Source organism: Spea bombifrons, chromosome 1, assembly GCF_027358695.1.
Source record: "Spea bombifrons isolate aSpeBom1 chromosome 1, aSpeBom1.2.pri, whole genome shotgun sequence".
Taxonomy (NCBI): Eukaryota; Metazoa; Chordata; class Amphibia; order Anura; family Pelobatidae; genus Spea; species Spea bombifrons.
The window spans coordinates 161,802,293-161,829,519 of NC_071087.1; the positions used below are offsets into that span (position 1 = coordinate 161,802,293).

General features: G+C 38.9%; 1 protein-coding gene across 11 annotated transcripts in view; it reads left to right on the top strand.

Moving 5' to 3' along the window:
• CELF4 (CUGBP Elav-like family member 4) overlaps positions 1-27,227 on the top strand; it is a 453,257-nt gene that overhangs the window by 79,806 nt on the left and 346,224 nt on the right. For all 11 annotated transcript variants that reach the window (XM_053448271.1, XM_053448296.1, XM_053448277.1 and 8 more), the window contains exon 2: positions 5,763-5,845. In XM_053448271.1, the coding sequence (XP_053304246.1) occupies positions 5,763-5,845 (83 nt within the window). The remainder of the gene's footprint in view (positions 1-5,762; positions 5,846-27,227) is intronic.

Sequence of the window (27,227 nt, forward strand, 5' to 3'; positions counted from 1 at the left end):
TTACCGCGAATCTTGGGTCATCAAGCATTATCCTTATGCGTTGATACTTCTCGGCTAATTTGTGTTGATATCGAGGTTCTAATGACAACATTAAACAGATGTTAGAATGTGCACAGTGATTTACTCGCTTTTATTAGCGAAAGCTATTGCTACTTAAGCCGGCATATTCTCGGATTTCAAGTGTTCTTCCACCAGATAATAAATATTCAGCGGATATTTAGGGAGTTGACGTCTGGAGGATTCCCTTGTGTACAATATTTCTGACATAAATATGGAAGTACTCTTGATAAAAAAGGACTTTGTTCTATAACAATCAATACTTAATCTAATCTGTATGTATATAATATATTCACTCGCACGGTGAAGGTATTGTAAAGGTTCGATATTCCATTCTGCGGAACGTACAGCAATAACGGCAGCGTATAAATATTTAGTGTATGGATACTGTCCGGAATTTTATATTTATTAAGGAAATGGGAAATAAATTGTTGCGTTTTATAGAATATTCACTAAGAAATAGTGTCTTTTATTTAGCCCATTGCAAATATTTTCCTTTGTGTCTTATATTTATGTTGTACATTGTTTTTTTTCCTACAATATTTTTATTTTTTTAAATTTATTCTGCATTTTGTGAGCACTTGAAAGGAATTTTTATTCTTTTGATTAATCAGGGGATTTTTTTTGTATATTATAAAGATTTTTGGGGGGTCTTAGATGATTCCTGGAATATTTTTTTTATTATTATTATTTATTCTGCATTTTTTTTTTAACACTTGAAAGAAACAAGGGAATTTTTTATTTTGATTAATCAGGGTGTTTTTTTGTATTTTTTATTTAGATTTTTGGGTGATTCCTGGAATATTTATTTTATAACGTCTGAGCTGAACCTATCCTGTAAACAACAAAAGTTATTTTTTGTCTTTCTTAGCTTAAGTCCACATTAAAACCAGAAAAAATAAATTGATTTGTCTTGCCAATTTAGGAATGTTCACCAAAACGACCTTTCTATTTGGCCTTGAGGTTCCTTATCCTTATCATCCTTGAGTTGCCATGGAAGGAACAGCTAAGGCATAAACAGGTCAACGTGGGTTTAATGAATTGACCTCGGTTTGTTTACATAAAATACTAGACACTGGGGAAATATAATATAGACGGATGAGCTTAAGAACAGATTAACAAGACATTCCATACAGAGAATTAAAGTTCTGTCCCACTTGGTGCATTCTAAGCATCCTGCGTAATAATCATATAATTTAGCTTTATTTATCATTCTTTAGGGAATGCTTAATTGTCATGTGCCACAAAGGAAGCACTGATAGGCTCTTATATTAACTAAACAGGCTTCTAAAAACTTTCTGTGATTACATTTTCAAAGCATAGAAATAAAATGATTTTTGCTTAACATGGTAGAGTTTTAATATTATAATTTTTTATTTTTTTTGTCTAAGTGGAACCACACCTTTAAAAACACCTATAGAATGTCCTCTACTTTTTTTTCGAGGAGAAGGAAATTTATTTTCTGTTGTAGATAATGCCCTTACTATCCAACTTGTCTATGAGCAATATTCTTTCCTCCAATCTCTCTACTTGTCTAATTTATATATATATATATATACTGGTTTAATTGGCCATTATCACGCTATCTCTCAATCATTATGTCGTGGGCCAGAGGCCGTGGACGTATTGTTATTGCAACTTGATGTACGTCGAGTCCCTCACAAGCCAGGTTGGATATGATGCATGTGGACGACATGACTTGTCAAACTGGCAGAGTTCATATGATTGACGGGCTGACAAGATCCAAGCAAAAAATGATTGACAGTTTGGCCGGATAGGTGTGCGACAGCTATAACCTTCCCTAATTATGTGGGTTTTTTTTAGTTTTTTTTTACTACGATCGGCTGCCCAGATGTTTAAATTATTTGGATCCATTTTAACCTTTCCGGGAGTAGAAAGCTACACGGGTTAAGTTACCGTCTCCTAAGGCATCTCTGGCACTCGCAGAGTTAAATACGAAGCGCAGCTGCAGATTATATGAAATTGTAATAAATCAGCGCTATGTTATTATAAGCTTTGGAACAAATGTCACCCTGACATTCCACTGTTCGGCACTCAACAGGCATGTTTAGTAGCATCTTTCTAATTAACGCTTATAAAATATTCTTGATCTAATTATTACTTTGGTCTGTCAGGCTGACGAATTGTGCCCCGTTACTTAGAAACTGCCCCGTAGGTCCTCACGAAAGCAGAAATTAGTGTAAGTTGTATTGGTAACAGATATAGACCTACAGGAAATCTAAACATATTTCGGTAAACTGGATAGAAAGGCTCAAATTTAAGAAGTTGACCAGACAGGAAACACGAGTCCCAGGAAGTAGAATATGTAGGGATCGGAGAGAACAGGAAGTAGCATAGTTAATAAAAACAGACTACAGGAAGTTGTTAATAGGGAGCAAAGTAAGAGTAGCAATGGTAATTGCGAGCGTAGAAAGCACAGATTAGTGGAAGTGGTGTCGGCGGTAGTGATAGACCATAGCGGAGATAGTCTCAGATTATAAAATGTCAGCAAGTAATAAAGTTAATAAACATAGACTATATAAATGGCCCACATTTGTAAAGATCGAAGAGAACAGGAAGTAGAGTACTTAATGAAAATCGAATACAGGAAGTGGTTGATAGGGAGCAAAGTAAGAGTAGCAATGATAGTCAAAGTGGTGTTGGCGGTAGCGATAGACCCACAGGAAATAGTATCAGAAGATAAAATGCCAGTAAGTCATAGAGTTAATAAACATAGACTATATAAGTTGCCCACATACAAAACACACATCGCAGGAAGTCGATTTCTTAGAGATCGAAGGGAACAGGAAGTAGTGTAGTTAATAAGAACAGACTACAGGAAGTGGTTGATAGGGAGCAAGGTAAGAGTAGCAATGATACGATGCGAGAGTAGAAAGAAAAGATTACCGATAGACCTACAGGAACTAGAGATTGAAGGGAACAGGAAGTAGTGTAGTTCATAAGAACAGACTACAGGAAGTTGGAAGTAGGGAACAAAGTAAGAGTAGAGTTGATACGTTACGAGTGTAGAAAGTACAGATTAGTGGAAGTAGCGTTGGTAATAGGGAGAGACCTACTGGAAATGTATCAGAAGATAAGATTTCACAAGCTAGTCAGTCAACACCAGCTGGATAAAAAAAAAGATTCTATTTAGAATGTTGAGCAGACAGGAGACACACGTGCCAGGAAGCAGAATTTGTCGAACAAACAGGAAGTGCTAACAGTAGGATGCTTAGGTAACAGGAAGTAGCAGTAGGAATTAAAGGAATACACATAAAAGAAACAGGCTAATGGATACATTGTATACAGATAGAATACTATACACATAGTATACAGATACAGATCGGATGATAAATACGCTCCGTGTGAATTAATTATTTCATTACCTATGCAGCCAGTGGCGAAACTACCGGGGTCGCAGGGGTCGCGACTGCGACCGGGCCCTGGAGTTCTGCCAGTCAGGAGGGCCCAAGGGGTGCCGAGTGGTTGCTGAAAACGACCGCTCGGCACCTCTTGGGCCCCCCTGAATGACAGAAATCCAGGATGCCTCTGCTCCCCGCCGCTGCCGCCGTCGCCGCCGCCACCTGCCTCAGCGCTGCCCAGAGTGCAGTGTTGGGAGCGTGAGGCGTTTGTCTCGGGTGCCGGCGCTCAGCGTGACGTCAAACGCCTCACGCTCCCAACACAGGAGTTGACGGTAAGTGACCTACAAAGGGGGGGTAGGGAGGGAGTGGGTAGATCGTGAGAAGGGGGGTAGGGAGGGAGAGGGGAGATTGTGAGAAGGGGGTTAGGGAGGGAGAGGGGAGATAGTGAGAAAGGGATAGATGGGTTGGGGGTGAGGTTTCTAGTTACGCCCCTGTTTGCAGCCATTAGCAGCATCCGCTTCCTTTTTTCTTTCCTAAACTACTCTCTACTTTGAACGTCGTCGTGTATGAGTTCACCCTATCTCTGTACGGTGGAGAGTTGTCTCTGACGGCCACAGAACAGTCTGGATCTCGTCTGCCTCCTGGAAGAAAACGTATAATGGAACCTGGAGCCATCACACTAAGTGAAAATATATAGTTGCCGTTATGGGAGCCGTATAGGGATCTAGTTTATCACGCTAACAATGCTGCATGATCTGTCTAATTAGGATTGCATCAACTGGTGAAGGTTCTGCTACCGAGCAGTTTCTGTGGTTCCTAAGAGAGCTCTCACATTCTGATTTAGCGTCGAAATTAAATCTATCTCCAGTTCTCTGTTTGATTTGCTAGTTAGAAGCTTTGCTACAAGCACCGTTAGCATCTACAGTATACCCTTATTTCACCCCGGAAAGCCGTTACATCCAATGTGAGAAGAACAGATTTCTGTGTTAAATATTAGTTTGGAAAAAAATCGAAATATTTTATCTTAATGAAACGTAGAGAGACGTGGAAATGCTTTTTTTTTGTCAATAAAAACAAAATAATTTGGACACATTTGGATTTTTTTTTTCTTCCCCCCCTAACGTCTGCAGGAAAAAATATATAATGTACTAAGCTGCGGAATAATAAAAAAAAAATGAATGAATGAAAAAAATCTTGCATTTCACCGTGGGACTTTTAATGTAATTACAGCTGTGATGTATTTTCCTCCGATACACCATTAAACAACATTATTTATACTTCGGGAAAATAATTAAACATCCTCCATCGGGGTGCCCGGGAGAAGCGCGGATTCCGGATATAACACCGTTACTATTTATTTGCGGGGGGGGGGTTGAGATAATATTTTTACATTTAGAGAGGAGCTTTAAGTATCTTCTTATACAATATATATTGTTATTTTTATTGTATCCATATTTTATTTTTTTATTATAATTTTTTTTATTTTTTTACTTACTTAAAGCAACCTTTTATTTCAAGGGTTTGTTTCTTTACCCTAAATGTATCTGTCCCTTTAAGTAATGGTCAACGGGGGGGGGGGGGGTGTTGTAAGCAGGTTCCATCTTCTTATGGACTCCAGCAGGTCCTAGTATACTAGGACCTGCATACTCCATGTGTATAGATATAATTAGATGATGAATTCAATCTTTGTTATAACGGCCATTTTTAAATATGTTGCCCTGTAAGATAATATCTCGTGTGTAAATGCTGCACAGTGGCATCCCTTGCTTAATTGAGTAAATAGGTCCCATCTTTCAGCGATTGCAGCACATGGCAGCATAGGTATGGTGGTGGATTATTAGAAATTCTTTAAGGGCTTGTTCACTAAACGGTGCGTTTTAACACAGCGAGGGAATTTAATCATGCATGGGATAGGCACAGACTTATTCAGTGACATGAAATTCACCAAATATCATTGATTAAAAATGATACACTTTTAGAGGCGCGATAAAGGAAGAGCAAGTGTAAACCTTTCGTAATAGAAGTAATCACCGAAGAATCCATGATCACTCAACCTATACTGAAAAAAGCTGAACAAGGAACTTTCTTTAATCCAACACTAAAAAAAAATGCAAAAATGTTTAATTTTATGCAAATTGGAAAAAAATTACAAAAGATTACCGTATAGCCATTGCTTTCTTGTGATTTATCCAAAGGGTTAATGTAAATATAGTATCAAAAAATATTATTCGTATGATGCAGTTTGTTCTGCTTTCTATTGGTTAAAGGGTTAACGAAGGAGAAATAAAATTGACTGGTTCACCGACTCTGTCCCAATTTAATGATCTTCTCTTTCCATCGCAGGTTGTGCCTTCCTTACGTACTGTGAAAGGGAATCAGCGCTGAAAGCCCAGAGTGCTTTGCATGAACAGAAGACGCTGCCAGGGGTAAGTCACCATGTTTTTTTTCCCTTCCTTTCTAATTATATGCGATGGCTTTCACATCACGTGCCAGGCAGGAGCCGCGTGCTTCACAAGAGCTACATCCAATCGACACAATGATCAGCCTGTTTCAAGGTGACTGTTCACAAAAATGTTGATATGTAAAAAGGATGAGAACAAACCAATTCCTATGATACACAAAAATTCCAAAATAATTTTAGAAGTCTGCGTTCCGTAAGTGGTCTACTCCCAAAGCCCCGAGAACTTCAATGACCCACCAACCACACATTTCCCCCCAGTGAGGACTCATTAGGTTCCATTCCATGTGATTCAGATAAGTTCTTGCTAAGTAACTCTGCACTGAGCAGTTTATAATGGAACCCTGGTCAACATCTCAACTTTGTCATCAGGGGCCATCTTGGAACCACTTAGACCCACCACCCAATTTTCCAGTTGAGACTTGGTGAGTTCCACCAAGTAAGTTCCTACCAAGTATTTCTGTATTGACCAGCTCATAAAGGAACCTGGCCAAAAGATGGTGTAGCCACCATCTCAAATTTGTCATCTGGGTCATCTTGGGACCTCTAAGACCCACCAACCACATTCTTTTTGCCCAATGGAGACTTGATGAGTTCCACTGTGTATGATGGAGGAAGTTCCTACCAATTATCTCTGTATTGACCAGCTCATACAGGAACCTTGCCAAAAGCTGGCATAGTCATCATCTCAAATTTGTCATCTGGGTCATCTCAGAACCTCTAAAACCCACCATTTTTTCCCCCAATGAAGACTTGGAATGCTCCTACCAAGTATCTCTTCATTAAACAGTTTGTGAAAGAACCCTTCCAGAAAATAATGAACAAAAAGAGGTGATTTTGTAAATCCCCAAAAGATTGCAAGCTCTTTAGGACAGACTATATATCTTTGTGTAGGTGGCTAGCTGGCACCAGTTTGACCATGACGTTTAAAACTGGTTATTACAAACTTGGGATGGTCCTGGGTCAACCCCAGGGGCTCTGAGATTAGACCCACAATTGTATTCCATCCAAACTTTACAAATCTCTATTCTTGGATTTTTGTGCATCGAGTCTGGAATCAGTTTTATTTTTGTTGGACATTTTAGTAAATCTTATATTTCTTAACAGTTTTATCAGTAAATAATACAGTATTTTTATTATTTTTGCTAAAATACAGCTAAATTTTGGAAAAAAAGTTGGGAATTCTGCACTAGAACATTTTCATTGATTTGTTATTTCATTTAAATCTGTTTTTTTGTACTTATACGGAAAAAGAAATTGGATATCTGATGATATTTGCACTAATTCAGCGCCTAATAAGATTGCAAAATGGTATTTGTTCAATTTTAATATAAATTCATGTAAATTTCCCAAAATCTTTCAATATAATTATTTGTTTTGGTGATTAATATATGACTGATTCTTTATCTAATTATGTGTTATTTAAGCTATTTTTTTTTAAACAAAGGGTTGGAATATTTTCTTTGATAAGAACATTGTTTGTAAGTGACCCAGAATTTTTTCCCATTGTTTCTTAGTATTTGCACATAATTTAACCATCACTGAATCGCAGAAAGATGTCACAATTTCCATAGGAACGTCGTTATTTTAAATACGTGTTAAATTACCCCAAAATTGCATGTATCATTTAAAAAAAAAAAAGAATAATTATTTAAAAGGATTTTAAAAAGTTTAACAATCTTTTGGCTAATATACACCTCGTTTTGGCAGAATGGGATTTTTAGGGAATAAGGCAGGAATTCTTTCCTTTGACGCCACGTACTTTGTGACATCACCGTACAGCCTTGTATGCAAATTAATGGTTCAGATGCTGCCAATGTTTTCGAGAGAGCAGAACAAATGAAGCCTTCTTTTTGTTCAGCTGTTCCTTGGATGCTCTTTAGGTGACACTTTCTCTATAGGTCAAACCTGAGCGTCCCCAGCTAATAAATCCCTGTTTGCTTTGGTAATATTGACCATGGAGAGAGCAGAGAGGGAATTAATTACATAAATACCATGTAGCCATCTCCCCAAACCTCACCTGCTCTGACCTACTTGTCAGATCGGTTCCTGATATAAATGTAGATGATTTTTCAAAGTGTTCCACTTCCACCATGGTGATTGCTCCTGGGAACTCATGGCCGCCGGGACCACCAATGGAGCGTCTAGTAGCAGAATGAAGAAGATCAAGATGTCAAATAAATAGACAGATGGAAAGAAATTGATAAAATAAAGGTCACCATTGAATGTCACACAGTTGTTTATGTGATATATCCCATAGGGGACACACAGAACCCAAGAAATAATAGGGTTCCCCATCACACTAGTTTGGTCTGCTTTTGGAAAACAAAATGGCGGCCGACATTAGACATCTTTGAGTCTTGATGTATTTATTTAGTAGGTCAGGCTGTAAAGTAAATGCCGTGGGTTCACATTTATATAAAAATCATTTTTGGGGGGATTGTCTTTGTCCAACTTCCCATTGATCAAATGCATATAAATTATAAAAAAAAAAAAAAAAAAATTGTATTATTAATATATTATTAACTTAATTATTGAATGATTACTTTATTTAAATATTAGCTAACTGTATAGTTCCATGGCTATTTTAGATCAATATTGAAGCCAAATTTGATGAAATTACAACTTTTTGATTTTTTTTTTTCTAAGCGATGAAAAAAATATATATGTCATTTATTATCAACTCACTGACCTCTTTGTAAAATCTCTGCAATAGCAGGGCCATAACAAGAGGCTGTAGTCATTGTAGATAGGAAGGAAAACCCAAGGCTACCTTGTCCTACAGTATAAGAAGAAGAATTGCATATATATTTTCACAAAATAATGCTTTCATCTCCAAACCATTGAAATCTTTTTTAATTTTGAGAAAAAATTTAATATTCTATTGTATTTATTTTTTTGTGGGGGGAGCTAAATTCCACTTGTTGGAATCCATAACCTTTTTTTAATGTAGAATAGATACATTTTTCAGAGGGTATGTGTCTGGCAGCTAATTTTATTTCATGTTATCGCATCTGCAATAGAACAAAGGACATCGTCGGAAGGGTTTGATGTAAAAATGATCACAATTATTCGCACAAGGGGGTTTTGAAGAGCACACACGACGTCAGATGCAACAGCTATAAATAAACCCATTAAGGAGGAAAAAAGGCTTTACTCCACCTGCCTTCGCTGCGTGGAAACCGTTCAGGGAGGAATCCTAGTTTCGCAAATACTTAGCTAATAGTTAAATATGTCAGCCTCGGAAACCAGTGCGACGGAAAGCGGTTTTCATGTCACATCGTTTTATTTTTAATTAAATAAGAAAATTATTATTTAAATATTTTAAATAATTTTAAATTAAATTCGTGCTGGTCGTGAAAATGGTAACTGTATCTAATCTTGGGCTGACATGGTGCAAATGGTGCTAATGGTGGCAGATCCAGGGGGATAAGTAGCCCCATTTACCCTCTTGGGACGCCGCTGCTGTATTGTATCTACGTATCATGCTAGACAAATGGCCAGCAAATGTATAGATCAAATGTGGCTTGGGTGAGCTGCAGCTACTGCAACATCTAAACAACTCAAAGAAACAGGGACAGTCTTAATTGACGGGGCTAAAAAAAAATAAAAACAAGCAAAAATTATTTGAAAGATATATTTGGTCTATTTTTTTTTATGTCCGTGGGTTTACTTTATTTTTTTTTGCAAAAAAAAAAATATTTTAAATAGACTCAAGTTTGCAAAATATGCCATTTCTTTGAATATTTTTTTCTAAATAAATATTTTTTTCCCTTTTCAAAAATTATTTTAAATAGAAATCAGGATAGCACTTTTTTCTTCTTCGGCCTAGTTTTTAAAAAAAAAAAATAATTTTTAACAAAAAAATATTTGAAATAGAATATACTAAATGCATTCATTATTATTTTACTATTTAAAAATATATATATTAAAAAAACAGATATTTTCACATTTCAATTTTTATGCAAATTTTCCCCCATAAAGGTTTCCATCTATTTTCTGATTCAGGGATTCCCCCCCCCCCTGCATGCGCATTCCCAGACACACAACAATGCAGTTGATTTAATTTGTATAACAAATAAGGCTGTTGTGGATGGTGGATCGCGTGGATAATTCACACTTCAACATTTTAGACCTTTCCAAACATTTTGAAATCAACGTCAGATTCTATTCCTGACCTCCCGACGATAAATTATCATGTAATGTCTGCATGGGAAAAAAAAAGGAGACGTGGAATACAATTTATTTGCTAAGCGCGTGTATCAGCCTCCGGTCCCTCTCTACATGTTAGCCTCTACATAACAAACATCTTATTTCTCGGCTGTTTTGCATAACCCGTAAATCAAGGAAAAAAGAGGTTATTTTTCTGTGTGCAAAAGAGCAAATAATCGGCGCTTTTTCTCCCTGTCTTTTTTTTCTCGCCTCCTGACTGATAACTTCGAACCGTCGGTATCTGTGGGACGTCGCCGGGGGGTTCAGGCGTTTCACTCATACTGAATTACAACGGATCCCGGGGGATCTGCCGGTGGATGTAAGACGTGGGGAGGGGGGGTTTAAGAAGGAGGGTGTAAGAAGGACAGAAAAAAAGGCAAAAGTATTAATTTGGTATTGGGGATAAATGTCTTTTGCTGAGATGTTTTTTGATGAGCTCGGAGATTTGGAAGGGTCGGACCCTATAGGCGGCTGCCTAGGATGCTGTGCTCGCCAGGGACGATTAAGACCTATGGCAGCAGGTCCAGGAGGGCAGCTCGTCCCTGCTGCAAAACCGAGGGCGATCATGGGTGGTCTCCCCGACTGGTCCGTTTATCCCCGGTCACGGCCTCCATAGACTACATGCCTTTAAGAAACGGAGCGTGAGGATATGATGTCATATCCCTGCACGCCTCATCAAGGACGGCGCCCGTGGAAAGAGTGGCTGAAGGCGCAGTCCTGGAACGAGGTAACTAAGGCTCGGGATGGGGGGGGTATTAACTATGGTTACCCAGGAAGTGGACAACTCTCCTTAATGTTACCAGTTCGAGTGCATGCGAAGGAATAAGCAGGGCAGGAAGCACTCAATTCTGAGTGTGGGCTTGCGGATAGAGGCACCACTTGTTAACTATACATTGTACAGGGCTGCCTTAGCCCTTACCGCAGAACAAGCTCCCCTATCGTCATGCAGGGATACCTCGGTTTAGTGAATAAGTCCACATTCCCACCTAAAACCATTGACCAGGGACCAGTCTAGGAGCGCCCAGCGGCCCGAAAGAAAGGGTTACAAGAAATATCTTCTTATGACGGATGGAAGCTGGAGCCCTGCTTCGTGTAGCACTGATGGCGAGAATTTCCAGTTGTCTCTCTGAACTCATAATAATGTCACCGTGGCTTATTTAAGGAAACCAGTGCTTGTCTTTTGATAAATTATCGCACCAGGATACTGCTTTATGGCTCCTGAGCGAATTGGAGAGTTTTATTTATGATCCCCTATCTCTGCCTAGAAACATGCTCCGGCATTATCAGACGCACTTCATCACCATAAAACAGCGAAGAGACGGGCGAGAAGGAGTGAGAGAGAAGAAGGAGAGGGTTCGACGGGTCAGAGGTCCGCGTCCTCCTTTACACGGGTTTACAAAGGGACCATATAAAAGCCTGTCTCCACCTGTCACCATCAGGAGCAACGCGGGGAAGATGACTCCGGTGTTTAATCATCAAACTAGGGAGGAGAGCTGCTGCCTAATGCAAAGAGTTACATAGAAACCAAGAAGCTGCCGCAGATCGGCCCCCTTCGGCCCCATCTTTAAAGACTCAAACCGTAATCAGTAGTTGGTCTCGTCTTAGATTCAGGAGCCGTATGCCTGTCCCATGCATGTTTACATCCCCTCACTGTATTACCCTCTACCACTTCTGCTGGGAGTCTGTTACATATCTACTACCCTCTCAGTAAAGTAAAACCTCCCAAGACTCTGACCCTCTAGTTTTAGATTATTAGGTTACGCTTCTGCAGGCAGGATTCCAAATATGATATGCAGCATTGTATACCAGACATAAGAGGAGTTCATTTCAGGAGTCAGTGTCCAGGGTGATTCAGACTGAGCCATTCTATTGTTCCCCACAGGCAGTGTGATAAGGAGTCGGGGGGGGGGGGTTAGTAGATTGGGGCTCAGAGCGAGAACTCGGATTGCTGATAGGCAGCTGCCTGAAAACATATTATGGGGCAAAAAGTACATAAAAAACAGCAGAATAAAAGTATTTTTAATCTTATACGCGGGATAAAAAATGGCGGGACATGTGCTTTAATTGTCTTGCAGGCAGGTCCGATCAAACTCGATATTTGCTGACCGACCTATTATAAATAATGATACGGGGGATACAGGACCGTGCCGTTTGGAGACAGGGCAGTTATCTGCACGAGAAAGCGGGACAATTACACGTATGTATAGAAAAAAAACACGGCAGAAAAAATTCTGCCATTTTCCAAAGCCCGGTGCGAGCGTAAATGACGGCCCGCGATTACCAGCCGTTAAGAGCCGGAGAAAATTGCTCGTCTTTACTCCCCTTCTCTCTGCTAGATAAGAGCACTTTGCCAAGCTCGCTGTTCGCGGCTCCTCGCCCTCAGCGCCCCGTAATGTCGATCGCCGCCATTTGCGCTTTTGGCGAGTTCCGCTAAAAAATGTCCGGGCTCAATGAAAGGCGGATAACGCAGGAGGCCCACCTCGCGTTCCGTCTCCTGTCACTAACTGACCGGTGTTTATTCTCATGCCGCACGGCGGCTAAATGATGAAGTATATTAGTTCTTTAATAATTTATGGAAAATCTTTGATGTTGCAGTAATTATATTAAAGGTCACATATCAAAGGTAATTTAGGTGAGGGAGCGCGAGGCTTTCTCAGAAACGATCAATATGGCTGTCCTGGCAGATTAAAAAAAAAAAAAAGGGCTTATTAGCCGCCAGACTGACACTGGGGAAATCAAGAGAGGATCGGACCAGCGCCATTCTTGTTGACCGTGTAAAATCGACACCGTTCGCCATAATGGGCGTTAATCCGTTAAATTGAGGTAACAGGCGGCCGCGCTAAACGGAAAGACACACAAGGAAAAAAAATAGAGTTTTGGTGTCCGGGTGTCGCGGGAGACATATAGAACGCGCGGGCCGAGGAAATTATGAAAAATCGATCATTTGCGTCTTCCTACGCAATTCACTTAATGAAAAAGCAATAAAATCCGTCACCCTGCATCACTGCGTTCCAAACTTAGAACGCTGTCAGCTCCTAAAGCACCCTTGATGAGAATACATTAAATTCATGTTTCAGGAAGTACGAAAAATGCCCAATTTTGTTGTTTTTTTTTTTTTGGCCCATGTTGTATAATTGCTTTTATTGCTAAATTGTTTGGATTAAATATCAGAATTTTATTGATACTGAATATTGTTTATTTAATGGATAAAATACATAAATATATATATTTAGTCTCTTTTGGTTCTGCTCTCAATGTCTGCATACTGTGTTGGGACTGTCCCGGGACTGTTGGCAGGTATGTGTGTAAATAGATACCTTTAAGGACTTTCCAATCTAAGCTGCAGACCGATTTTGCACAGAAAGGGTAAATTCATTATTGTTTGAACATATTTTTTTTTAAAAAAACTTAAAAGTACAATAAAATATATATATATATAAAAAAAGGTGGACAAGGAAATGTCTGCGCACGGTTTAGTCGATACGGATCATTCTAAACGCTGTTATTTTTGGTTTCGAATCCAAACCGCAGGATTCACCGAGATGCATGACGGCCCTAATAAAATTTGTTAGATCGAATTAGGTTTTGCTTCTCGGGTCTGTGGCCGACTAAATCTCAATTAATCTTAATTTTCTGTCCAGAAAATTAAACGCAAACGGAGCATGATTTGGCCGTGCCTGTTTGCCCTAAATACTCCTACAAAGGTGACTCTGTAGTAAACAGACGTGGCCATCGGCTATACGGCGCGTTAATATTATTATTATTATGTCATCGTATTCAGCGGCATTATAAATACATATATAACATAATATAATTACAATATAGACTCTGCCCTATTTATCTCCAGCACCACCAGCCGCCGCGTCAGTGCGATGATGTCATATCCCAGCACCCTGCCTTTTGAAGACGAGTGGCGTTGGGCGAAAGTAAACTATGGAGGCCACGCCCATTCTCTATGGCCCTCCATAGGGTTAATGGACTGCTTGGGGAGATGCGAAAGGTGCCTGAAGGTGGACACCAGATCTCCTTCTTTTCCTCGGGGGGGGCGCACTCCAAGAAGTCCTATAGGGGGGCCGGATCTTCTTGGCCATACCTCTTAAGGGGATGGACCACTAAAGTCTTCTATAGACCACTGATGTTGGGGTGGGCGGTCCTGTCACATCAGTGGGAGTTCCGGCTGATGTCAGTGGGCCGTCCCGCTGACATCAGGGGAAACACCCCCATTTTAAGGGGAAATGGGCGGAGTTTTGGGCGTGTCAAGACTGTATGAAATAATTCATACTCAACAGAATTCATTACCTGCCGCCAGTCTTTTTTTAAATTATTTTTTTACGGCTTATTTAACGCAAGCAAAAAAAGAATCCTTTAACAAAAGTTTCTGCTTGTTTTCCAGACTCCTTTTCACATTGAACAGAGCTCCGCACAACTCAGAATTAATGAAATTTAGAAAATACAATTACAGTGTGTTTGAGTTCAGTCCGAGGGATTAAAAGGCATTATTCGGGAGCCGAGTGGACGCGTTTTGTCTCCGCTAAAGTTCAATTTGAAGAGTAATGATAAAAAATGGCCCTGGCCTGTCACCATTAATTCCATTTATTCCATTATTACACAAATAAAGATCATCTCTAACATGGACTCTGAAGAATTATCATTCTTGTGGCCGGATTTTTAAATCCTAAATTAATTACAAAAAAATATATAAAAAACGATATAAAAAAAAAATATATAAAAATATACTTTTTTTTGTTTAGCGAATGTCTACCCTCCTGCAGATGAAGATAGCAAATTTTGTTTCAAATTCTTAATTAGGTTTCCCTTTGGAATGTGCCGCAGATCGGCCCCTTTCGGCCCCCCCCGTCTAGTCTCCCCGAGACCCAAACCTTAATCAGTCGTTGGTCTCGTCTTAGATTCATGAGCCGTAGGCCAAATCCCAAGTGTTAAGTCACCTTATCGCCGTAGCAACAGAATGTCCCAATTTTTACAAACAATCCGAAATACTTTTTTTTAAACTAATTACACATTGCTGAAAAAATTAAAAAAAAATATTAAAACTGAATAATAATATCAACAGCCAACTTTTGCACTAAAAATCACTTTATTGCATTTATCAAAAAAATCACTTTATTGGATAAATAATGTGTAAATATATTATATATATTATATATATAAATAATGTGTAAATATATTATATATATTATATATATAAATAATGTGTAAATATATTATATATATTATATATATAAATAATGTGTAAGTATATTATATATATTATATATATAAATAATGTGTAAATATATTAGATATATTATATATATAAATAATGTGTAAGTATATTATATATATTATATATATAAATAATGTGTAAATATATTATATATATAAATAATGTGTAAGTATATTATATATATTATATATATAAATAATGTGTAAGTATATTATATATATTATATTTATAAATAATGTGTAAATATATTATATATATAAATAATGTGTAAGTATATTATATATATTATATATATAAATAATGTGTAAATATATTATATATATAAATAATGTGTAAATATATTATATATATTATATATATAAATAATGTGTAATATATATATAAATATATTATTTATATATATGTATATTTTAAACATTGCTCACCCTTTAAAAAAAATATAAAAAAATATTAAAATTAATCTTCCGATGAAATGCTTCCCTTGTTGTGTTTTTAGGTCTGGCCCCGTACCTACGAACAAACAATCCCCCCCCCCGATAAAATAAAATTCCTATGTTTGGTAAAGGAAATCAAAGTTTATTAAGCCGTGACAGACAAGTTCCGTTCCATCGATTAAAGCCGTCCTGCGGAGACGATCTCTCCTTTTTATTTTTTTTCCTTGCCCTTTAAGTTTTGAAAAGGGAACACATGTTTAATTGTTCCCCGGGGACGCGCTGCCTTTTTATCTCATTATAAATAAGGTGCACGAGGAAGAACAATGCACCTGAGATGGTCTCGATGTGTTGAAGTTGCATATTCACAATTTCTGAAGGGCACGTCTTCCGGGAGGCCTTCTCGTTAGATGAAGAACGCGTTGCTGCCAGTTGACCAGAAGGTCAAAATATTGGCTTTTACTTTTTTGGGGGAGAAAAAATGTTACATTTTTTCTTTTTTGTTTTTTCTTCCACCCCATGGCGTTTGACATTAGAGTTCTGCTCAGCAAATGAGATAAAACACCTGGCTACCATCTGCTTTATAAAAATGGAAACTGCGTTTCGGTGAAGACTGGTGGATCAACCATGATTGAGGACTCTTGTGGTGCCCCCCCTCTAGGTGGCTCCCCATCAAGCCACCGTGGGGCAAAAAATAGCATTTTTTTTAATAATGCCCTTGTTTTATTTTTTATTTTTTTTATTGTGATTTATTTATCTCAGCATTTTAGATTTATTTTTTTTATTTTATGATTTTTTTTCCCCAAATTCCCTTGGCGTTATTTTTTTATTTAATCAATATTTCCAAAAAACATTTTTTTTTAAAATGAAATTTGGTTGAAGAAATGACCCTTAGTATTAGCCAACAGCAAAGCATTTTTACCTGTAAAATAATAATAATAATATTAACAATAATTATAATTAGACATGTGTGGGCACATGGGATTTTTAGCTATTAATTTTTTTTTTTTGCAATTATTTTCCAAATTTCATTGGTGTTATATATGTTTTTTTTTTTTCAATTTAATCGATATTTCCAAATATTACGATTCTCAAAGTGCGTTTTCAATTCTGCAGAAAATTGGTAAAATTAAATATCAACCATGCGGATAAAAAAAAGAAAAAAGAAGCAAATTCTACATGAGAGATTTGTAAATAGTAAATATATTGATTGGCGCTTCCTCCCCTGGCACGCTACCAACGGCTCTGGCAGACACCACTTAATATACATTTAATGTTCTATTGCATTAAGCGGTATAAAGAATTAAATAAAGTCAACATATTTAATTTAAGTGACCAGTATTTCAACTCCCGTCTGCTTTCACGCGCGCGCCTCTTACTTCCTGTTAACCCTTGCTGTTTAGAGGCTACTTCCTGCGGAAGCCAATGTATAGGAAGTGGGTTATATCAGACGGCCAGTATCGAGTGCTGTCCTCAAAGCATTGTATAGCTTAACTGGAGTAAGAGAAAGTCTTGGTAGGTCTACTTAGCACACCTCCTAGGCTAGGCTTTAGTAAAACTTTTTATGCAACATTTAGGCTAGGGGAAGAAAGATGGGCATAAGGGGAGGAAAGAGGAACATGGGGATTTGGGAGAGGGACTGGCCAAACTACCCAGGGAACTTGGAAGGTATCCTGCATTCCTTGTACCCTCAAACCCAGCAAACATTCTGGGCTCCTAGAAAAGAGGGGCATCAGGGGAGGAAAGAAGGGCATCGGGGAGGAAAGAAGGGCATCAGGGGAGGAAAGAGGGGCATCAGGGGAGGAAAGAGGGCATGGAGATTTGGGAGAGGGACTGGCCTAACCAGGGAACTTGGTAGGAATGCTGGATTCCTTGTACCTACATATCTAGCAAACATTCTGGGCTCCTAGAAAAGAGGGGCATCAGGGGTGGAAAACAGAACACATGTGAATAAACAGGGACATCGGGGAGGAAAGAAGCCGTTAACGCTTTGTGGCCTTAAGAGGGACTAGTGAGACTAAACAGGGACACTTGGGAGATACGGATTATTTAACCAAAAAAGCCCAGCCCGCTTCCGTACTGTATATGAAAATGCGTCACTCCATGTAAATTCAGTTTATTGTTCATTAAGCATATCCGTGCAACGCCTGATTTATTCCTGACACCTATTATCCCCGAACCCCCGAGAGACGCAAATTCAACACTCAACAAAAAGTCCCCCCCCGCTTCAAATTCAATTTATGTGTTTTTTTTCTTTTTACCTTCTTCTCAATGACAATTTTTTTCATACCTGTATAAATTTTTTTGACATGACAGAGAGAAGATCAATTTAATTTAAAGCCCAACCGTAAAGATGAATAAGTAGGAAATACAAAGACGGGAGAGAAAAAAAAAAGAGGAATAAATTATAAAAGGGCCACCGAAGACGAGCGCGAGGGTCTCCGGGGACCGAGATATGATAACACAGACAAAAAAAAAAAAAAAAAAGAACGTATGATGGATGAACTTATTACAAGGTGATGCGGGTGGTAATTTCTCCGCTGGCTGTTACATGTTGTCCTGATATATCACATACGTTTAGCGTGTAATCTAACATGTATACATTAGAAACAATGTTTCTGTGGCACAATGCGAGGTCAGCCACTATCCCCCCGAGGAATATCCTTTCTTGTAGCGATTTAATCAAACATTCCACCGGCGGGGTATTGAATATGAATTAAAGGTTTTCAACTTAAGTCGCAAACAGAAGCTTTTTTTTTTATCTGATTCGGCTTTTTTCTTCTTGAAACGAGGATCTTTTCCGTTAACCTTGATTTTTTTTCTCCTCATTACATAACAGATGTACATATTGCATGGCCAACGTATTGATTCGCTTACGGCTGTCTCTGTCCCAGTTGAGCGGCAGTAGAAAAAAAAAAAAAAGCTGTTGCCTCTAATATGTGATTCTGATTTAAAGAGAATCCTGACTCTGTTTTATATAGAAACCTAGATCGGCCCCCATTCGGCCCCCTTTCTAGTCTGCTCGTTTCTCCTGCTGTAAAGACTCAAACCTTAATCAGTCGTTGGTCTCGTCTTAGATTCAGGAGCCGTATGTCTATCCCATGCATGTTTAAATCCCCACGCTGTGTTACCCTCTACCACTTCTGCTGGGAGGCTGTTCCACTTATCCACCAGCTGATAATACATTTCATCTCACAGGTTTCGAAGACTCTTGAGGTTTCTCAAATGTCTTCTTTTTCGTTTAACTATTGATTATACGGGGATGGCTCATCCGTACTAGGATTGACCTTAATGCACGATGAATTCATGAGTTGAAACCTCGTTGTCACTCCAAGGGCCCGAGGTCCACTATAAATATTTCATTGAGCCAATTGAGTTCCAAGGACATCGACGTCAATTATCTCGTCTCCTTCACTGTAGTCGTGGTTTAAAAAAAAATTCTCAATTATATATTATATATTTATTTTTATTTTTTATTATTATTTTTTGTTTGTTTAACCCTTTAATATTTGTTTCAACAAATTTAATAACTTTGAGTTCTTGATGCTTGAAACCTAATTTAAACATTTTGAGAATAACAGATCCTCAGAACACAAAGCGGGAGGATGGATTAAAACGAGCAGGAATTTGGGACTTTGATGGGAATTTGGGACTTTGATGGGCTCCAGAAAACTTTAGCAATTCGCCTAATAACATCTTTCCGATACCAACAAAGGAGGAAGAGAAGCCGTGATGTAAAACTGAGAGGTCTGAGGCTTGGATGAAATGGGAGGATGTTTTACTTTACTGGGAGGGTGGTAGATAAGTGGAACGGCCTCCCAGCAGAGGTGGTAGATACAGTGAAACATTGTCAGTTCACTGAATACATACCCATCTCTTTCTTGACTGTATCTTTTGAAGAGAAGGGAGAGATTGGATTTTTTGAGCCGTCTAGCGGGAGGTACATGTTATCGGTCGGACGCACCAGCCCTGCCGAGGCACTACTCACCCGCCCGCTCCCGTTGTCTTGTCTGGCATCACGCTGGGATCTGTTTTCAGATGGCATCGATGTCGGTGCGAGGCGCTGCTCGGAATATGTGATGTACGAATGTTTGTAGAATCCGGATCTCAGGGGGTTTTAAGAAATGTTCTTACGGGATTCTTACACGATTGTTAACCTTTTCAGTGCCGGCCACGTAAGAACGGCACATGTCTTTTTTTACTAGAACGGACATAAAAAGGGTTTTGGTGCCGAGTCTGTACAAGTTTCCATCGCTGTATCTGAAAAGTCTGCATTGCAGTGACTGCTATCCTTCTCTGGCACTCATCGGGATAAACATAGCAACACAGAATCTGCCGGCCCCATCCGGCCCCCGTCTAGTCGCCCGTTTCTCCTGCTGTAACGACTCAAACCTTAATCAGTCGTTGGTCTCGTCTTAGATTCAGGAGCCGTATGTCTATCCCATGCATGTTTAATCCCCTCACTGTATTACCCTCTACCGCTTCTGCTGGGAGGCTGTTCCACTTATCTACCACCGTCTCAATTATGTAAAGCTTCCCTCTAGTTCTTGATTATGGCCTCAAGTTTAAACAGCTTTTAAAAAAAACCTGGCATGCAGGAAAATTGCCGTAGTGACCCATTAACTGATCCTGTAAGGGATTAAGAGTCTTGCTGCTCTTCTGGGTATTACATCATGTCTGTTGTACAGATAGGCGGCGGCTATTTCAATAGAAAGCGTCGACATTCCATAAATATTAAAAATAATAATAAGAATGTCTATGTATGTATTTGTTTTTGTGAGTCTCACTGCCATTTGCAGGGGGTGGTAGATACGTGGAACAGCCTCCCAGCAGAAGTGGTAGAGGGTAATATAGTGAGGGTATTAAACATGCATGGGATCCTGAATCTAAGACGAGACGAACGACTGATTAAGGTTTGAGTCTTTACAGCAGGAGAAACGGGCAGACTAGACGGGGGCCGGATGGGGCCGACCTGCCGGTGGGTTCTATGTTGCTATGTAAAACTTAAACAAAAATTTGACCTTTTCCAGCATTATAAGTTAAACCCTGTATAATTAGACAACAATTCTTGTGCTAGTACAGAATTCCTAATTAGAAATTAACAATAAATAATTTTTTTTTAATTATTTATCAAGAATATATTCCAAGATCCAGCTTCCTGCCGGCCGATAACGGGGGGGGGGGGATGGGGGGGGCATTTGTTAATATTTTTTTTTGTCGAAACATCCCATTATTTAGTTTATTTCTTTTCGCGTTCTTCCGAAGGTAAAGTAATTTATTTTTTACACCCCAATCTGGTTATATATTTTTTTCTTCTTAAATAAGGACATCAGAGCTTCCTGGGGGGCCGCGTCCCTCATGAGAAGCTGCGACCGCGGACCCTTTTTTTGCGTTTTATTTTAACGACGCTAATAAGAACGTTTTAGGGCTGGTAATGGTGGCTCTGTGAAGTCCGTCTTCCTCCAAAGGCTCTGCTCCATTTCCAAAGCTTATTAATCATATTTTCTTTTTTTTTTCTCGGCTGAATATGAAGAACGAAATTAGATACAAATAAACACAGTCATTTCGTCCAATTCAGGCGGCGTTATTAACGTCCTGCTGCTGGAAATGCATTTTCCAAATTATTGTGTATCTCTGCATGAAGGTAACTCAATTTCCCGGCGTTATGTGTGATTTAGACCAGACAAAAGTAATGCGGGATTGCTAGAATAAAGTATAGCGGGATGACATAATAGCGGCGTATTACGGTTGGTTATGTAATGGGAAAAAAAACAAACCACGCAAAACATAACGGTCATTTATATTTACAGAGTGAAAGCGTCCGCTGGAGCTGATTAATTCTCCAAATTATACCGAAACAACATTTTTTGCTGAAGATTGCGCGATTAGCGCAGTGGGCGGGGCATAATGTTTTGATTGATTCGTTTTTTGGGATCACAGGGGACTTAGGCTGTATTTATACCAGAACCGGCCCATTTCGTGTAAAAGGATGGTAGATAAGTGGGACAGACTCCCAGCAGAAGTGGTAGAGGGTAATACAGCGAGGGGATTTAAACATGCATGGGATAGGAATATGGCTTCTGAATCTAAGACGAGACCAACAACTGATTAAGGTTTGAGTCTTTACAGCAGGAGAAATGGGCAGAGTAGACGGGGGGCCGAATGGGGCCGAATGGGGCCGATCTGCCGGCAGGTTCTGTTTCTAGCCTCCAAAATAGTTTTTTTTATTTTTGAATAAATATAGGAGTCCGTGTACTTTCCTGCATGCAAATTGGAGCGGCCATTTTCAAGTTATTGGCATTAAAATATGAGACTTCTGTCTTACTTAACTCCTCCCACAGCAGCCCCTACCGAACAGGAAGTTTACGCAGGAAGTTTACGCAGGAAGGATTTTTAATGGGATCTCAGCATCAAGAAGTCTGTTATTTCAAACTCTAATTACTAAAGACTGCCGGGGTCCATGGAAGGAGTTAACAAGAAAGTAGGGCCGAGTGGACCCAGGCCAAGACGCTCTGGCAGTGAAGAAGTTAAAGTTCTAATTCCCGGTTATATATATATAATAATAATTGGCAGCTCACACATCTGATGCCTTGTCTCAGGAGCTTCTACCGTACAATAGCTGAGCTCACAACAGAAATAAAGGGGAGGAAAAAATAAATTGTGGCTAAAAAAAGATTTCCAGCGAAGCACATGACAGTCTACTGCAAGCGACATGCGGAACACAACTCAGAGAAGACATATCTCTCGATACCAAAGCCATCCTACTAACATCCCTTCATTACTATCTAGGTCATGTCAGAAGAAGTAGGAAACCCAAGTGTCAACATTTCCATCCTGATGCTCGTCGGAAATTCCTAGGTAACAGGCGAGGAGATATGAGAACCCGCCGGCGGATCGGCCCCATCCGGCCCCCGTCTAGTCCGCCCGTTTCTCCTGCTGTAAAGACTCAAACCTTAATCAGTCGTTGGTCTCGTCTTAGATTGAGGAGGCGTATGCCAATCCCATGCATGTTTAAATCCCCTCGCTGTGTTAAACTTTACCACCTCTGCTGGGCGATTGTTCCACTCATCTACCACCTCAGTAAAAGAAACTGAGGCAAAGGAACACGCTTGCAAAGGTGTAGGACACTAGGTTGTTTCCGCTTATATCAATGCAATACCTGACCCATATTAATTAGGATGCGACATTGGGAGCGCTTTCTTGACACTGATTGGCTGCTTCAAGCAGCCAATCAGTGGTTAGAATGGTCAGATCTGTGCGTTCAATGGTAACTACAGCCCTGTAGCTGCAGCTTCTCTCTAAACTTAAACCCTTAATGACAAATGCATTGTTTTCAATGGGTTTAGGGACCGCCCATTGTCCTTAAGGGGTTAATAAAATCGGGGTAACTTCCGAGGGATGCATTGTTTCGCGTATCCCATTCAATTTCATTTAATGCATTTAATCATTTTTTTTATTTCAAAATGTGATCGTTTAGAACTTTCTTTTATTCTTCTCACCAAGATGAGAAAGTTGGAGGCCGCTGCTGCCCGATTTGCCGGAATTTTCCGCGGCGACGCGACGACGGCTACCTTTATGATGCGAGTTTATTAATATTTAAAGCGATAGCGCATAACTATCTCGTAAAAACGGTGGAAATCTGCAGTCGCGATTCCGCAGCAATAACTTCAAGATGCAGTAAACTTCGGAGACCTTTAACGCTTTTTTTTTTTTTTTTTAGACAATATATTTTATACCCCACCACATTCATGTAAAAAAACCCCCCAAAAAACGAATATTTTACTTCATAATATTATTCAACCTATTCTCAAGTATTTATTCTAAAAATGAGTAATCCCTTTTGTTTGTAACCTTTTAATTCCTGATCATTAAAACTCATATTTCTAACAAAAAAAAAATATAGCATTAAAAAAATGGCCTGTGAGAAGTGGTCATGTGACCCCCCCCCTTAGAGGAACATTGATGACGCTGCATACAATTCTATGGAAATCTTAGTTTTAGTATTCGAAAATGTTATTTTCTAAAAAAATATATATTTTTGGATATTTTAGAGAATTTAGATAATATTCTCTAAGACACCCTTATATTTAATTATTAAAAAATAAATAATAATCATTTAAATAATACAAAAAAATAATATATGTAAAGATAGCCAGTTTTGGTATCATTATAGATTGCATTTGGCAATAAACTTTCAGATTCATTTATTTCGATTTTCTGAAAGAATTAAAAAAAAATAAATAATAATAATCCTAAAGTTCATGGAATGATGCTTTTTGTGGACAATAATCTTTTCCGATCTGCCTTTTAAAGGTCCCATCCAAATCTTCCATATTAAATTAAAAAAATAAATAATGGTTTTAAAAAGATATTTTTTTTCCCTTTTAAAGATGTCAGAATTCAGCGCTAAATGCCATCAATCTCAGCAAAATAAATCAATTGAAATTCATGAGGATTGTCCCCGGCAATGATGGAAAATCAAGATATACAGCGCAAACAAATGTGACGTCTGCGTTAGGAATGCACTAATCAAAGCCACGGAGACTTAAACCAAAGTAATGCTATGGATTATAAATCCCATCATGCATGGCCGTGGAAGGCTGGCAACCTAACCTATGGGCAGACAAATGCTTCATTAAAGGAAACTCCTGCCATTTTTATTAAGATTTCTACTAATGTCATCTGCATATCAGCCGTTTGTATGATTCTCGCTCTGTTATCTGATCCCCGATCTACTAAACCCCCCGACTCCTTATCATACTGCCTGTGGGGAAACAATAGAATGGCTCAGTCTCAATCAACCAGCCAGACACTCAATGAAAGTCTATGGACAAATGGACTTCATTAGCATTGCCATAAAGCATCAGCTCAGTGTGGTGTCACACGACTGACAGCAACGGCGGCTCCAGGTCTGCAGATAAAGGGGGTTTATTGGGAAAAAATTAGATAAAACCAGGTTTTTGACACCGACCGATATTACTGTATACAGCGCTGGGGGTTATATTACTGTATACAGCACTGGGGGGTTATATTACTGTATACAGCGCTGGGGGTTATATTACTGTATACAGTGCTGGGGGTTATATTACTGTATACAGTGCTGGGGGTTATATTACTGTATACAGCGCTGGGGGGTTATATTACTGTATACAGTGCTGGGGGTTATATTACTGTATACAGCGCTGGGGGTTATATTACTGTATACAGTGCTGGGGGTTATATTACTGTATACAGTGCTGGGGGTTATATTACTGTATACAGCGCTGGGGGTTATATTACTGTATACAGCGCTGGGGGGTTATATTACTGTATACAGCGCTGGGGGTTATATTACTGTATACCGCGCTGGGGGTTATATTACTGTATACAGCGCTGGGGGTTATATTACTGTATACAGCACTGGGGGGTTATATTACTGTATACAGTGCTGGGTGTTATATTACTGTATACAGCGCTGGGGTTATTACTGTATACAGCGCTGGGGGTTATATTACTGTATACAGTGCTGGGGGTTATATTACTGTATACAGCGCTGGGGTTTATATTACTGTATACAGCGCTGGGGTTATATTACTGTATACAGCGCTGGGGGTTATATAATTGTATACAGCGCTGGGGGGTTATATTACTGTATACAGCGCTGGGGGTTATATTACTGTATACAGCGCTGGGGGTTATATTACTGTATACAGTGCTGGGGGGTATATTACTGTATACAGCGCTGGGGGTTATATTACTGTATACAGTACTGGGGGTTATATTACTGTATACAGCGCTGGGGGGGTTATATTACTGTATACAGCGCTGGGGGTTATATTACTGTATACAGCGCTGGGGGTTATATTACTGTATACAGCGCCGTGGTTATATTACTATATACAGTGTTGGGGGTTATATTACTGTATACAGCGCTGGGGGTTATATTACTGTATACAGCGCTGGGGGTTATATTACTGTATACAGCGCCGGGGTTATATTACTGTATACAGCGCTGGGGGGTATATTACTGTATACAGCGCCGGGGTTATATTACTATATACAGCGTTGGGGGTTATGCTCCAGGAGGAAACTATGTTTTCCATGGGACGTCACCTTTAAGTATTGTTTCAGGCATGAATAAAACAGCCGCGTTCTCTCGCTTTATCAGCAGCATCTATCGCCTATATTTAGGTTTACTGGAAAATGCTTAAAATACCGTTAAGAAGGAACCTTTCCTGCAGACTCTGCTGCGCAGGCTCCACGCCAAGCCACAGTCTGGCTGGAGCTGCTGGAATCGCGGACCACAAGCCGTGGGCGTTCTTCTCTCTGTGAACCCACCGCGAGACATTCGGTTATTTCAGTGCAGGAACAGCCCGGGTAATCATCATCATCATCTGTTCTAATGCTAAAAGACGTTAAAAAATCTCCCAAATTACTTAGAATCCCGTTCCTGAATCTAAGACGAGACCAACGGGGGATTAAGGCTGGCGAGCGGGTATTTACGGACGATGTAACTTCCTCCCCAATTTGGACTTTAAAACATCTCCTAAAATCCTTAAAAAGAACACATTTTCATTAAATATTTCTTTTAAGGCTCCCGTCAATAAGAATCTTGATCTTTCCAGATACATCCTTTAAAATTTTGGTCCAGGTTGATGCTGTAGGTTGATTTTTTTGCCCCAAGTTATTATTATTATTATTTATTGTTTTTTTTTATTTATTTATTTATTATTTGTAGTTTAAAATAAGATTAATTAAGATTAGATACGGTTAATTACTATTTTTAATAATTTTATTATTTATTTTTTATTTTTTTATTTTTTTTTATTTTTTCCTCAGTTTTGAATAGTTATAATATATGGTTTTTTTTTAATGCCCTTTGGATTAACTCATATCACCAGTAAACACGAACACTCTAATTTCTTTATTTGGGGAACCTTCTCTTTAATATATTATCCGCCGTATTTCACAAAACTGTTAATTAGCCAGAGAAATCGAACCCGTTATCGAGCAGTATACCCGAACAGTACAATTTTATCATTTCATAAAATTCTTTAACTAAAGATATTAACGGTTTCATAAAAGAGTCATTTTTTTGACACATTTAACATTTGAGATCGGTAGCTCTGCTAATGTTTTATACGATGTTAGATATCATTATTATTACCCAATAAAAGTGTATTCCAAAAGGCTGCTCGATAGTTAGGCCAACTCTGTCGACTTGCGCAATTATTCTGCAAAGGGGCATTTTAAATTTTGTCTATTACGGGTTTCCGAGTTTTACAATGGATTCAAAAAAGGCAAAAAGTGTCTTCTTTTCCTCAATACTATTGACACTGTTTGTTATTAGAAGATCAATTAGCGTTTATTATCATATAAGTTATCAAAATAATAATATATCATCGTCATCATCATCACCATACCTAGGAACTTGCATTGGATCCAGAGATTCCCATGTATCAGGAATTATTACAGAGCCTCCGTCGGAGGGATTGACCGTGGGC